Source organism: Pyxicephalus adspersus, chromosome 11, assembly GCF_032062135.1.
Source record: "Pyxicephalus adspersus chromosome 11, UCB_Pads_2.0, whole genome shotgun sequence".
NCBI lineage: Eukaryota > Metazoa > Chordata > Amphibia > Anura > Pyxicephalidae > Pyxicephalus > Pyxicephalus adspersus.
Window position 1 is genome coordinate 47,735,709 of NC_092868.1, and position 15,421 is coordinate 47,751,129.

The window sequence follows — 15,421 nt, forward strand, 5'->3', positions numbered from 1 at the left end:
AAATACATTTTCTATAGTGAAAGGAAACATAAAATCATCTTTGATGTAAAACCCCATAACCAAAATCACTAATCATTTAAAAAGCTGCTTTAAATCTGCAGCTTTTTATTTTTTTTAAAAAGGATCTTATGATCCTGCCATGACTCACTTCCTGTTATAGGGTGACAACTATCTCTCAGTTGTGTTTCAGTGTTGTCACCTTGTCATATGCACTCTTGCTAAAGGCTACAAGCTGCTGGTATAGCTCAGAGATGGTCTGCTGTCAGAAAACCAGTCTAAAGAATGATGAAGGTGATACTGGAACAGTGCATGTGGTCAGGAAGTGGCTGAAAGAGATAAAAGAATGAAAAAAAAAGAGAACAGCAATTCATTGGTAAAGATTGCATTTGTTTGTTTGTTATTTAGGATTACCTGAAAAAAAAAAAAAAAAAAGTTCACCCAAACTTTTTAGTGCAGTTTTGCTTGTAGAAGGTATAATTGCTTAATGCTGGTTTTTGATTGGACAACACAGACAGCCTATCAGAAACCAGCGCTGAGCAGTCCCTTCCCCTGCAGAAGACACATGCACATTCATTTAGTACCACCGGTGTAAAACCAGCTGGCATGCAACAAAGTGGTCCTTGTCTGTTCCTATTTAAAGCGGACCTATGACCACAATGTATACTTTATAGGAAAGGCTGAATAAGCTTTTAATTTAAAAAAAAATCATTTTAATTTTTAAATTTGAAGAGAAGTCCCCTGCCCTTCCAACGGTAAAGTCTGAACGAGAACCTGCAGCCTCCCGGGATACCTAGGTCACATATCCCAGGCGGCTGTGGGCTGCTCCTTCTGCGCATGCTCCTCTAATATAAAATAAAGTACCGATCCCACACATGCGCAGATCGATTTTTTTACATTTTCTGAAGGCACATCATCTGACTTCGGAGAGAGAGATTGGGTGACCTAAGAAGAAAAACCTGGAAGACGAGGAAGAAGATGGCAGTGCCTGGTGTCCAGTCTGTGCCAGAATGAAGAAAGAAGATGGCATGGCGCTATACCGGCTGGACTAGGATTGCGGAGGGATGCGGGTAAGTTGATAGTTTTTACTTATCGTTCCGCTTTATGCGAATAGGAGCAGCTAGTACTGTGATTGAGCCCATGGCAGAACACTACGGCTCACTGTGGGTCCAAAATGACCCTTTAATAGACACATAGAACACTTGGTTGTTTATTCGGGGCGAGGTTATGGGGTCTTTCTAAAGCCCCCTTGATACAATCCAATGTCAGGGCTAGAAAAGGTGTTACATTGCCAATACATTTTACATTTTGTACTTTTTTCTGAACACCCCCTATCCTGGCTGATAATTATGTGCCCATTGTGGGTAAAAAAAAAATTGGGCGTAACCATTTTTAAAATATTTTTTTAATGCATGAATAGACATAAAAAAGTTTTGGGCACACACACATTCACATGGTGCTGGAGAGGAAATAATGCTAAACTAGGACAGAGACACACCTCTCACTCTGCATCACCATAACCTCAATTATGTCTCCTAATTGCTCTCAGCACTGAGTGAGGCTGCTGAGTACCAGGCTAAGCCCATGACGCGGTGAATGGGTTAAGCTCTAAAGCCAACCAAGTGTGGCTCCCGGTAACTTGATCTGTACAGACCAATCTGGATTCACAAACCAAAACTCACAGCAGCAGAAGCAGTTCGCATCTGGCAAGTCCCAGAGCTCAGCCCTAGAGAGCAAGGATCTTGGTACATAGGTGTACCTTGCGCAGGAACCAGAAGAACTGGGCACAGCATGATCCCTCCTCATGCACCATCCAACAGGACAAGACTGAAGGACATCTGGATTGTGGTCATCATGCAAAAAGAGAGGACATAGAAGAAGAATTCTTCTTCTGCAATGAGCTGCAAGTATGCCCAATGGTCTACGTTGTTCTTTACAAAGGTAACAAAGGTGGTCCTGCATGAGATTCTTCTGGATGTAGATATTTCACATCTCCTTTTTCATGCATTTTTTGGAGACTTGGTTTTTGCAGGCATGCTACACAGATCTGTACCACAAATCCCGAAGCTGTAGAAGACAAGGGGACAAAAGGAACCCGCTGCCCAGAGAGGTCTGTCCCCTTACCAGTTCCGGGATGGAGTATTTGTTTAAAAGAAGGAGAATCCTAAAAACTTGCATCACTTTATCTTTACTGTTTGCCACCCTTGTCACTATTCATAAACTGAAATTGGTGGAGGAAGGGGCAAAAGGCAGCTTGGCATTTCACAACAGGATCATGCATGAGTGGCTACAGACGGACAATAGTTCCTCCAAGAGTAACATCGACGGTGATTCTAGAACTTCTGAAGCCGTGGATTTACCGCCACCCAGGTGGGACATTAACGAAAGCAGATGCCCAGAAAACTCGGCTTTAAGGAGACAACCTTGGTTTAAGCACGTGGATCCGAGATTCCATCAGTTCATCCTTCACAGGCATTGCAGGTACTTCCCATTGCTGCTCAACCACCCGGAAAAATGCCAAGGAGATATTCACCTACTTATAGTGGTCAAGTCCATCATTGAGCAACACGATCGACGGGATGCTGTGAGAAGGACTTGGGGTAAAGAAAAAGAGGTGGATGGGAAAAAAATCCGAACTCTCTTCCTTTTGGGGACCACATCTACAGGGAAAGACCACTGGAACCTCCAAAGACTTATTGAGCAGGAGGACCAAATTTACGGAGACATCCTCCAATGGGATTTCATGGACACCTTTTTTAACTTGACCCTTAAAGAAGTCAACTTTCTAAAGTGGTTCCACATCTACTGCCCCAACGTGGAGTTTATTTTCAAAGGCGACGATGATATTTTTGTGAACACCGAAAACGTTTTAGAGTTTTTAGCCTTTAAGAAAGAGGATCCTCTGGTGCCCAGTTTATTTGTTGGGGATATTATTTCCCGAGCGGTTCCCATTAGAAACAAACAAAGCAAATATTTTATCCCCAAAGAGTTGTACGACAAACCCTACCCGGTCTATGCCGGAGGTGGGGGCTTCTTAATGGCGTCTCCTTTAGCCAAAAGGCTCTTTGTGGCCTCCGAGGGCATTCAGTTGTATCCTATCGATGACGTATTTTTGGGAATGTGCCTGAAATCCGTAGGAGTGGAGCCCAAGTTACATCCCGGGTTTAGGACATTTGGAATCAGTAAGAAGAAATCCAGCGCCATGAATAAGGACCCTTGTTTCTACAAGAACCTGTTGGTGGTCCACAAGCTGAGCTCGCAGGAACTTTTGAAAATGTGGGAGGTTGTCCACCAGGAAAAAATCAACTGTGGTAAAAAAGTTTATTTTTCAAACAAAAACTTGTGATACAAAAAATACAGTGCAGGTAAAATCCAAAGAGAAAACCATATTGTATTTTCTATATTAAATCAACATTCTTCTAAATGAAGATTCACTTATGTGTTTCATTTTTGTGGTGCTTTTACATTTTTTTAGCTTTATTTATAAAAAAAAACATTTTCTTGTTCTCAATAGGAATTTCCAAAGCACTTAAAGGGTTACTCCACTTTTCTGGCAGACATAGCTGGGTATATAGGTTCACTATAGGGTGTATTTATAAAGCAGGGAATCTGACTTTTATTAAAACATTTCCCAGTGGAGAATCTTCCAGGTTTTAATGGTAGTGATTGATTCTACACCAGGATCTGTTTAAGTGAATGTCAGATTTCCTGCTTTATAAAGTAGTTGTGAATCCTATTTGAATGGCACTGCATTTGCTAAAGAATTGCTTTATTTTGACTGTTTTGCCATTTTTGTATCCTTTGCTGCAATTTGCTGCTAATTTCCTGCAGTCACCTACAGCCACTTCATATCTACATGCACTGCAGTTATGGCTGCACGGCATTTCTCAGGGTGGATTTCCTGATGGTGACAGCAATGATTTATGAAAGTTCTCTATGACTGTAGAAGATAGACTATCATGGGTGAACCTGGGTGAGCAACACTGGAATTGATTTTTTTTTTTAAATTGCTTTTAGTTGAGAAATGTTTGAAATCCTGGACCAGATCCATTGCAGATTTGGCGGATCACCCAGGTTCACCTATGATAGTTTATCTTCTCCAGTTTGGAGAGCTTTTATAAATCAGGTCCATTGAGTGTGTTGAACTTGTAGTCTCCAATTAAAGCTTATATGCATAGGCACAATTGTGGGGACAGAGCGTTGTCACCCCATAAACCCCAGGACCATCCGGCATTATTTTGCCCACAGCTGCATGTTTAAAATATAAATAAATATAGTAAGTATTATATTATTATTTTATTTATTTGTATTTTTTTTTTATTTACTTAAAAACTTTACTTAGTTACTATTTGAGTTTTTATCATTGGGTCAACATGTATTGTATCAGTGTAATGCAGTATTTTTATGCTTGTGTATATATTTGCAGGCTCTTGCAGTATCCACTGTGCCCAACTGAAAATAGGGAAATTTGCAGATGGATAAAAAAATATACTTAAAGCAGGGAATCTGACATTCACTGAAACATTCCCTGGTGCAGAATTAACCATTGCCATTCAAACACAGGGACCTGTAGATTATTCATCAGAGAATATTTCAGTGAATGTCGGATTCACTACTTTATAAATAGACCCCATAGTGTACTTATAGACAATGCTGTGTCTGCAGATAACCCTGGCAGCACTCTGTGTTTCTGTACATTTACCATAGTGGACACATAGAGACATCGCACAAACAGGACATGAACCAGAAAATGGCATTATTACTTATTTCACTGCCCAGCTCCAAATCATTACATTATATGGATCCAGAACTGGGCATCCAACTCCATTCCATGAGGACCGGAGGGTACAGGCACTGCATAGGGTATGATAGATGTAGTTGGGGATCATTTATACAGGTGCCTTGCATTACCCGATGCATTTCCAGCACATGCATTGGTGCTCTAGACCAGTGGTCACCAACCGGTGGTCTGTGAGAAAATGTTAGACATTATTTGCAATTTTTATGATTTAATAATATTAAAACAAAAATAATATTCTAATAAATTCTTATATTCTGAATGACAATTTTCGCCTTTACATTGCACTAAATTCACGAACTGTGCTAGAGATGGAAAAACAAGGGAGGCGCAGCGTGACGTCAGTGTAGTGTTAAGTTGTATGAGGCAACCATTGCCGAGCCGTACGCTTCAGTATTGTTTCCACCATTACAACAGTCACCCCGCTCCGCCAATACCAATTCTCATCTGATTGTTTTATTTTATTTGTTTATTTCTCAGATGCTTTTAGGTAAGTATGACCTTAGCTGTGTATTTTCTTTATCTGTTATATTTAATGGCATCAAATAGTTTGACTTTGATAACTATCATTTCTTGTTTGGTCTTAGATTGGAATGAAATAAACCCATAATGAGTGAGAAAAAGCAAAGAAATATTTTACATTTCTTTATTAATTCCAAAGATAATGCAACTAATGATAACAGTAACAATAGTAATACTTCACTTACCTGTGAGCTGATCAATGAATCAGAGCCGCCACAGTCCTTGTCAGCACCATTAGGAAGATCATTATTTTACAAATGTATTTATCTTTTTATAAAAATTATATTCACGGTTCACAGGATTTAAAATTAGGAATTATTTGGTCTGTGAGGTCTGAAAGCTTGGCGACTACTGCACTAGGTCGCCATTGAATATTGGCAGCCAAGATTCACCCAGTGCAACACTGGGCTGTGTATTGCCATGTGCAGGACTTTACATTCAGCATGCACTACCCGTGCAATGCACACAAACATGCATGTCAACAAGCTGGGGTTTCTACAATGTACAGTTCTCAAAGACTGGAGAAGATAGACTATCATGAGAAAACCTGGGCGATCCAGCAAACCTTTATGGATCTGGTCCAGGATAAAAAAAACATTTGCCAACTAATAGCAAATGGTTTTAAGAAATAAATTTCAGGTTTGTTGGATCACCCAGGTTCACCCGTGATAGTCTATGTTTCCCAATCTTGGAGAACTTAAAAAAAAACATCCCTAAGTATGAATGGAGTCTAAGGGATGGGTTAAAACAGGGGTCAGCAAACGTTTTTGGCTACTGGGCCATTTCAGGAGCTCAAGAAGGCACACTAGGCCGGACTCTCTCTCGAGTCCCACACTGATGGCTCTGCCCCCACCAGGAATGCCCTTGAAGGGAAATCCCTCTCTTCCGCAATGCAAATGGAGGAGAGGTAATGTCCCCTTACCCTGGCGGCGGAAGTGTAAACGCCGGCCGCGGCATAGGGAAAGGAGGCATACCAAAGAGACTCAAGAGCCGCAGGTTGCCGACCCCTGATGGCTGGGATTAGGCCGATCGACCAGGCCTAAAGGCCGGATTTTGCCGACCTCTGGTTTACAGAATCAGAAAATGATGGTGTATTTGGTGGGGGGTAATAGGGTACAACTGTTCTGACCTAGGACCTGACCTCTCTCCCTTTTTTTAAGGCATATGTATGGCCCATAATAATGCTATAATTAGTTTAAAATATATGACATACTTTTACAACTCTAAATACATAAAAGAAAAAAAAAGGACAAATCCAAAAATGGATCTGATTATAAATATTATCAGCTAAGATTCACGCAGTATTGATACATTTGTTATTTTGGAATCAATTAGAAAATATGTGAATTTACATAATAAAATGTAATGTAAAAGTTACAATCAAAATGGGTAAAGGTGGGGTGAATATAATTAAATAAATAAATATAAAAAGATCACATAAGGATCTGGTAAATTATATATATATATATATATATATATATATATATATATGAACTGAAAAATAAACTTAATTATAAAGAGTTATTATTTAGGTTTAAAAAGGTTTCTACAGACAGATGTGTGGGAGAGTATAATAGAACTGATTGAAATGTTTGGACATTTGACATTCCCTCAAACATTCCCTAGTGGGAATCAATTACTGCCACTGAAACACAAGGACTTGGAAGAATGTTTAGGGTAATGTATGATTCCTTACTTTATAAATAGAGCCCTTTGTGTAATTGTGTTTCATTAAGTGTTAGACAAAATTACCAGGATTAGCCAATCAGAATTCATCATGGCAGTGATGTCATAAAAAGATCATTATTAAGGATTCTATTGTGTGTTGGATTAAAGCAGAATTATAGTTCTGCAAGAAAAGATTTGCAATCATTCAGGTTCCTTATTGCAGAAGGGCCAGGCCATGTATCTTTGCAGTAAATCCCTATTACCTGCTGATTGCTGTTCTCTTTTAAGAAAACGCTGAGCTGTGTGAACTCTGAATGAGCATGTGCATGAATTACAAAATCCCGACTGGCCAATCAGAATGGCTGAAGTTCCGACTCCCAGGAAGAGGAGTGAAAGAGGGTGACAGGGGAGTGTATTAAAAAAATGCAATCAGGCAGGTAAGATTATTTTATTGCAGAAAAGACCTTGCCTGTCCCTTCTGCTATAAAGGACCTGCCTAGTCACAATTTTCTGGAAAAGGGTTTAGTTCCATGTAGGAACACTTCTTGAATTATTGAAGAGACCATCCTATATTTTAGATATCAGTGGCCAATGTAGCCAGCAGTGGGCCCCTGTGCAGAACTGACTTGGGCCCCTCAGTCATATAACTTGGGGCCCTTGAGGAGGCCCCTGTTGGCTGAGAAGGTCCAGGGCCTTATGGAGCAGCACACTTTGCATCTCTCTATGTGCATCCCTGCAGTGCAAATAAAATTGCAGTATACAGTATATATAGTATTTTTTTTTTTTTTTACCAATTGGGTCAAAAAGAGTTTTTTTTATCTCCCTTTAGTGACCACCATCCAATCCCAATCCTTCCATACAGATCCAGTAAGTTTTTATTGATCACAGTGAATGTTACATAGCCAATGACCACCTACTGTAAAGAGAATTAGGTCAGTGTTTCTCAGCCAGAAGTTGCTAGGGATTCCTTGCGCAATGAGAAAATTGTTTAAGTGACACCAATGATCTTTTTGGCTTTCTGTAAGAGTGACATTCTTCCCAATGGCCAGAAATGTAAGAGGGATTCCTCCCACTGACCACCACACTAATATATTGTGAGCTGTGAATATACTAATTATACCTGGCCATGTGAAAAAGCCTAATCTAGTGGTTCCCCTATGATACAGTTGGGTTTGTTCTTTATATACAAATCCCATTGATGATTATTAGCCCTGATGAAGAGGGGCTGAGCACCTGAAATGCGTTATGATAATTATATAATAATTACTGGGATCATCATAGACTTACCAGACTTGTCATGATGATCTTGTGCTGCTCTCCTCTTTCTACAACACCTACTTCTAATATTCCAAAGAGCTATCCTGAATATTTGGTGTTTAAACACTTTCTATATATCAAAAATAGTACTAAAAAATGCTCCAACAATGCTACTGTATCAGGTCCTGCCATACAATAAAGTCTGCACCAACGATGGCATTTCCTGGGGGAAATTCTTCATATAATTAATTAAGGCTCCATTTGAGAATGAGGCGTTAGAGTAGACCTGCTAAATGTCAACTTCTGTCCTGTACACTCTGCAGTTATCTCAAGTGTTGCTTGAGGTTTTCTCTACTCTAGAATCCCCCCATTTATTTAGAAGAGGAGGGGGGGGGGGGGGGGTTCTGGAGTTTAAAAATGCTCCCTGACCAAGGTTGACAATGCTTTTCTTCCAAGCACAGTAAGTAAACATTGCCACCCCTGGACAGGAAGTGCAAAACTAAAAGGATCATCAGAGGACAATAAAGGAAAAAAAAGAAGAAAAAAAAATAATGCAGCCACTACATATAAAGAACAGGTAATCTGTGACATATTATACATATAAAGTATAATAATCTGAATAATTGAATCAGGAGCCAGTCAGAGCCCCTAAGGGCTGCCTGCAAACCTTTCCCACGAGGAATCTAAAACTACCCCTGGAGAACCAAAAATACAACCAATCCCAGACCTGCCCACTGCTATCTCTTGAACCAGCAATCTTTATTGCACATGAAGTTTACAAAAACCACTTCCATATCCTCTACTGACGCGTTTTGGTCCCTAGGGCTTAGTTGTGGTGCAATTCTTTTACAACGAATCCCCAGTAGGGGGAGTGCTATTTTAAAAGTTGTCAAGGAAAAAAGGGCATTTGATGGGTTTGGAGTGGTGGCAGGAGAGAGGGGTATGGGACTTGTAATGGCACTTGGGGAGTGTAAGTGAACTATACTTCCCATTCCATGCCACTATGCTGATCTTTTGTCTTCAATACGTTCAGACCTGGAACAAGCAAGGGTTAAACAGGCCTGACTTCACTCCCTGCATTCTTGTTCCAGGCCTGAGAAAAGATATTCAAAACATAAGCCAGGCAAATAGCATTGTCAGGAGGAGGCCACCAATAGCAGCCTTCGTATTTCCCATGCCTCCTTTAATTCTGGTTCCTGGGCTAATGACTGCATCTCGGCGGAGGTAATGATTTCCCATACAGGTGAATGCTATCGGTGATATCAGCAATCTGGCAGAGAGATCCATGGAGGATCCGTTTTTCTGTGGTGCTGAGTCATCGGCCCGAACAAAGCAGAGAGGACTGGATGATAAGATGTGAATGAAATGTCTACAATACAAAGTTAGCCAATGTTTAATTCTACAGACTTGGCATTGTTCTCTAACATCAGATATATCCCGCACTTTGCTCACATCCTTACACGTATTGGCAGCGCAGTGATTGTGTCACACATACTGATGGATGGGAAATATCACTTCCATTTGTTCTGCTGATTTGTGGATTTGGCACTTGTTTTGGGAAAATTCAAGCACAATGTCATTTACCATTGGATGCCTGATGCTTGTTTTTAAACCACAGGTGTGCAAAAAAAATTGTGCTATAAAAGAGGACTTTCTCCGTGTGTGAAAGCAGTGGTCTCTCCACAGAGGTCTGACACACATTGGTGAGTCAGAGCGAGAGTTTCCCAATCAACAAATAGGAGTTGTGATGGTTACAGAGCTATTGGTCTGGCTCAGCAGGGGGTATCAGACCTCTGCTGAGAGGCCACTGCTTTCACTCACAGGTCTTTCTCCACAGAATGCTGGTAGGGCACAGGGTTAACTATCTGTGGTTTCATTTCTAAAAGAAACTCCCTCTTAAAACCTCACAAATGCCCATAATTTGGAGGGACTGTCCCTTATCATACTTCCTAATGGTTCTTGATTTAGAAGGACTGTACCTCTTTATTCCCCTAGCTAATAATTTGGAAGGACTATCCCTCTTCATACATCTCAACCATTCATGATTTGGTGGGACCGTCCCTCTGATTGATATATTTATTATTGAATGTCATGATTTGGCTTCTATTTGCCTTTAAAGCTCTCCATGGGTTCATCCTAGATTCAGAATCCCATTCATTTACCAGCTTCTCTGGAGCTTCCTCTATGACCACCTCAACACTCTTCCCCTTCCCCTCCTCCAAATTGTACTTTGATAGATGACTGCAGGGCATATACTGCCAACATTCTCTTTATTTGGTCACCTCCCCGCCCCCCAGTGTTGATTGGACAATAATAAAGCGTTCATACCAATAAGTGATGAGGTTGCCCTTTTATTGTTAGTTTAGCCCTGTGCAGTGCAGCAGAATCTGATTGGCTTGCAGAGCTGAATTTTCCTAGTCTGGTGGGCAAGCTAATATAAAGACAGATGTCAGGTTATTACAGCGGCAATATTTACTCCATCAATTCTACTTAATCCTGATGTTACCTGATGCCACCTTATTGGCTCAAAGTCCTTCTCCTCCTCATCCAGTCTGCTGTGGACAGCTAATATGAAAACACATTTAGGTACTTGTATTAGCTGTATGTAAAAACAGCTAAAAGAAATATATAACTACATGAAATGCTCCTTTTTTTAATATCTATCCAGAGTTCAGCTTTAAATCTCTGCCATGTGAGTTTTACTTGCCTCCAAATAAAGAGTCCCTGCCGCCATCCCTGGGGAAACCGTCAAGCTGCAGATGGATCTGAAGCAAAAGTGACACCCTCAATAAACGCTCGTCAGGTCACCGTCCAAAAGGCCAAGTCATTTCCTTGGCAAAAACCTCATCTGGACAAATTTTCCTCCTCTGAGCGCAGTTTAGGCCGGTCGCACAGGAGAAGCGGCCAAAACAAGCTGTCAACATCCACCGGCTTTTTACTGTCGGAATTTAAAGGGACATTCGAGCCAAGCAATTCCTAAAAATGATTATTGAAATGAAACAGGCAGCAGCTGACTCCATGTTCTGATGTCTCTTTAATGGTGCTGGTTAACAATCAATCACTTCCTGTAAGCTTAGGGTGTCATGGACCCGCCCACCAGGAGATTTGCCATTGGGTGCAGGAGTGAGGAGCACTTACCCATGTGTCATGTGACCACATGGAAAACTTATGGCAGTGCTGGAGGTTGGCATTTACCCCACCCCAGGGACACAACTTGCAATATGTAATGAATAGTCTCCTGCAGCACAGAATGATGGGACAAAATACAATGCAGACCTACTAGCCTCAAGTAATTTTTTCCTTTTCCCAGGGTCAGCCCACCCAAATCTAATTTGTAGCCTCTGGTAGATGGTGGTGAGTGAAACCCCCATTGCAATTCCCTGGGCATGCCATTGGAAAGATCTCGTCAGATCTGCACACAGTGCCCATCATCAAGGGTTCCCATTCTTTCCATTGAATTCTTCATTTGTTTTAACGAATTGTGCATGTAGTGGGAGGAGCCATGACACACACAGGTGGGCGGGAACATCCATAACTCCCAGGTGGTCAGGAGCAGAGTTTTGATATGATAAAATAAAATCAGCAAGGAGATCCCTGTACTACAATATTTGTTACATAAAGGATCTCAGGGGCTGACTCAGCCCACCAGGACCCCTCTAAAACCTAAATATCAAGTTGGGTGGTCAAACCCTTTAATAAAGGCATCATGCATAAAATGTTCGATACCTCTATTCATATTTCAGTAACAGGATGATGTATTATAACGTAAGAGTTCTCGGAGACTCTTTTAGATCGTTATTCTCCTCATGACAAAGGAAATATGGAAAATTTCCCTTTGGAAAATATGAGACGCCGCAGGGGATGGCGGTGATTTTACCACCAATCTGCAGGTCTGTGCTGAGCCAGAAAACTATAAAGACGTAATGGTGGCTGGGACCACTTCTATCACCCCCAAGTTCCCCTCAAGTTGCATGAGTGCTAGAACATTGGTCAACCTGAACCGGCATTACATGCACTGGACCATTCACTGAGCAGAAATCAGTGTTGGCTGATTGGCAAAAAATTCAATGATCCATTAAAATACTAGTAATAATAATAATAATAATAATAATAAATCAAGCGGACATTTACCTATTTAGGTTCCAATCACATGTATGCATTGCAGAAAAATGCGAGCATTATCAGGCATTACTGCATTGCATCTTTTGCTAAGTGCAGGGCATTGTAGCACCATTCATAATATTAAATGCTACTCCAATGCACTATAACACACTGACGTAAACATTCTGTACGTTGTGATGCACTATGTTAAAAAAGTATAACAAAATGCGTTGATGTGCAGGGCATTGTAGCACCATTAATTTTAAATATTACTCCTATGCACCTAGGAAAGATCCCACAATGCACTTTTATCTCAATGCACCATAACACTCAGATGCACACTCTGTACGTTGTGGTGCACTTCATTAAAAAAAATGCAATACAATAAAATGCGCTCTTGTGGCCAATTCAAACTACCCTAACGAAATGCAAGTTAACATGCAACGTAATGCAATATGTGCACTCCGATGCACCCAAAACATCAATGTGATGGTTCCCAGAGGTGAGGATCAGACTGTCTTCTTTGTGAGCAATCCAGATGTACAGCGATTGCAGTCTTAGCAGTGAATATTGATTAAGCATGCACAGTAAATCAGCATTTTGTATCATATTTAGAATATCCATTCATGCATTTATTAAAAATCCCTTCTTTCAAATAAAATTTGCATTGGGCAGACATATTTCCTCTTTTTATACCCAGGTTCTGCTTTGTAGACCTAGTGGTTGTGCTCATTCTAAGATTCATTGGGGAGTGATACAGCCTGTTCACTAAGCAAAGTGAATGAATCATTCATTTAGCCTAGTGAATGTGGTGACTTTAGCCAAAAAAATTGTTATACTAACAATTGCAAGTTTTTTTTTTTTACCTTTTGTACACGTGATTGGATAATTTTTCCAAAGTTAATTTGCACCACAATCACTAATCTAAGTATAATATTCTCTGCAGAATATCTTTGCTAAATGAACATTTTAAATTTGGGTAAATCAAGCCCATTGCTGTGGATTAGCTCTAGTAGAAGAACTGATATCCGAGGAAGCAGATACTATTTGTGAAACGCGTTGGATGTGCATTGAGATTATACAGCAATGTAACCTTGTTTTCATGTTTCTAAAATTGTAATAATAAATTTTGTGATGATGTTTTAAGAAATAATCTGATAAAGTTATGTCTAGCTAAAAAGTCCAGATTTGGTATTTCTTGTTTTCTGTAATATTTGGGATGTTGGCAGCTAAATCAAAACATTTTGAGCTGAGCATGCACCTCTGTGAGTGAACAATTAAAAAAAAAATCAATTCTAATAATACTTTAAAACTAGAAATAACCAAAAAAAAACTTTAACTTTTTAAGGTAATAAATGATAGCTTGAATCTGATATGTTGCAGTGGGTAGACAACACCCCCCAATCGCTTGACAGTGTACAAATCATTATACCAGGTTCCTGCACCAACCTAAATCATAGCATGAAGCCGTCACAGCAGAAGCTGGTCTGTGCATTATGAACAAGTCACTTTGAAATTTTTCGGGCCAGGGATTTCCGTGCAGCTTTGGAAAGGTATAAGGAGGGCATTCATGAGGGCATGAAATGTCTCTCTATATACAATGCTGTGCTGTGCAGACTGAAATACCTTTCTTGAAATAATACAGTAATGCTGATACATCAAGATTTCTCCTGGAGATATAGAACTCCTTCTAAGCTTACCTGTTATACTCTTATATTTTGATTGATATTGTTTAATAAATGCAACCAATATGTGTTTAAATCATGGTCATGGGTTTTAGATTGACTTTATATTGGAAACTCCTACTGAGTTACCAATATGAGACAGAATGCTGTCTCACATTCCAGCGGTCATTCTGCAACCTTTATTCATCCATGCATTTTTTGAATGCTTCATTTAGATTCCACAATATCCTGCAAGTTGAATACTTCCATCTATGGGACATAGATATTACACAATCTTCTCCTCAATGTGCATTGGCAAAATTTGGACCAACCATCTATTATCTCAGAATGTAAGTCTCTACCTCCCCTTAGGAAGCCATAGGGCGAAACGCATCGGGCATGGGACGACTGTGCTTAAGCCACTGCTATTCCAGTGTAATGTGTACTAAAGCCCCCTTCTGTACATTTTATATTCTTATGAACAAATTTTGGGGTTGGCAAATGCAAAAACATCCTGTATACAAATTTGGAGTGAAGAACCTGATCTACTTCCTACATCACTTTATATGGTGCTTGAAGCTTGATAGATCAGTGTGCAGGTATATTTTAAGCATTTGAGACTCAAGGTGAATGTAAGCATTCTGCCGAAGGCTCCACTTCTCCCATTCGCTTTCACACATGGGTGCAGCAGATTGTGGCACAGAATGTGCGGTTGCTTTTGGAAGGACTGCACTAGATGCAAATGTATTATCTGTGGTGCCGTTAGGAGTAGCTTGCTATGCACCAAAGCAGCCAATTGTGCATATTTATACCACAGGTATAAAAAAAAAAGGTCCTAACTCCCAATCAGCGGAGCTAATATTTATCAAAATAGGGCCACAATTGTGTTCTGTAATCAACACAAAACACAGAAATATCCTCTAATTTGAATCAGCACAGGAATTCTGCCTTCTTATACCCTTGTGGGATATTATATTCTGTTATTGGTGATCATTGCAGTCTTACAATGACTGAACCTCTTTCTGTATGTTCCATCACTGTACACTGTATCCTCCCAATGATGCACAAAGCTGAAAATGTTGGGGAGTTCCTTTGGACAATGATCCTTTGTCTTATCCCCCTCCCTGTTTGCAGTAGGAAAAATCTATCCAACCTCCCCAGGCTCCGTTTGGGACTTGTATGTCTAGTCTGTGGACGGTAATGTTATTTTATTAATACCGGCTCACTAAGCCAAGAGTATGGTGTCATCAAGTTGTGATTAATAACAAGGGTCGGTGACTTATGAAAACCAGTGTGTGGAGAGGGGTGATTTCCATGGCCAAGTGAGAATACAAATGTCTTGTGCCCATCCCTGGGTGGGGGGGGGGGGGGGGCAGTACGGTGTGTGGACCATGTCTCCCGTATGGTGGGCTCA

The 15,421-nt window shown here is 40.4% G+C and overlaps 1 protein-coding gene across 1 annotated transcript; it reads left to right on the top strand.

Annotated features, from left to right (window-relative positions):
* Window positions 1-1,521: 1,521 nt before the first annotated feature.
* LOC140340630 (UDP-GlcNAc:betaGal beta-1,3-N-acetylglucosaminyltransferase 7-like) lies at window positions 1,522-3,414 on the top strand. Its single transcript, XM_072425936.1, has one exon. It carries the CDS (start codon window positions 2,000-2,002, stop codon window positions 3,341-3,343), a length of 1,344 nt encoding a protein of 447 aa, XP_072282037.1. The 5' UTR covers window positions 1,522-1,999; the 3' UTR covers window positions 3,344-3,414.
* Window positions 3,415-15,421: the final 12,007 nt, after the last annotated feature.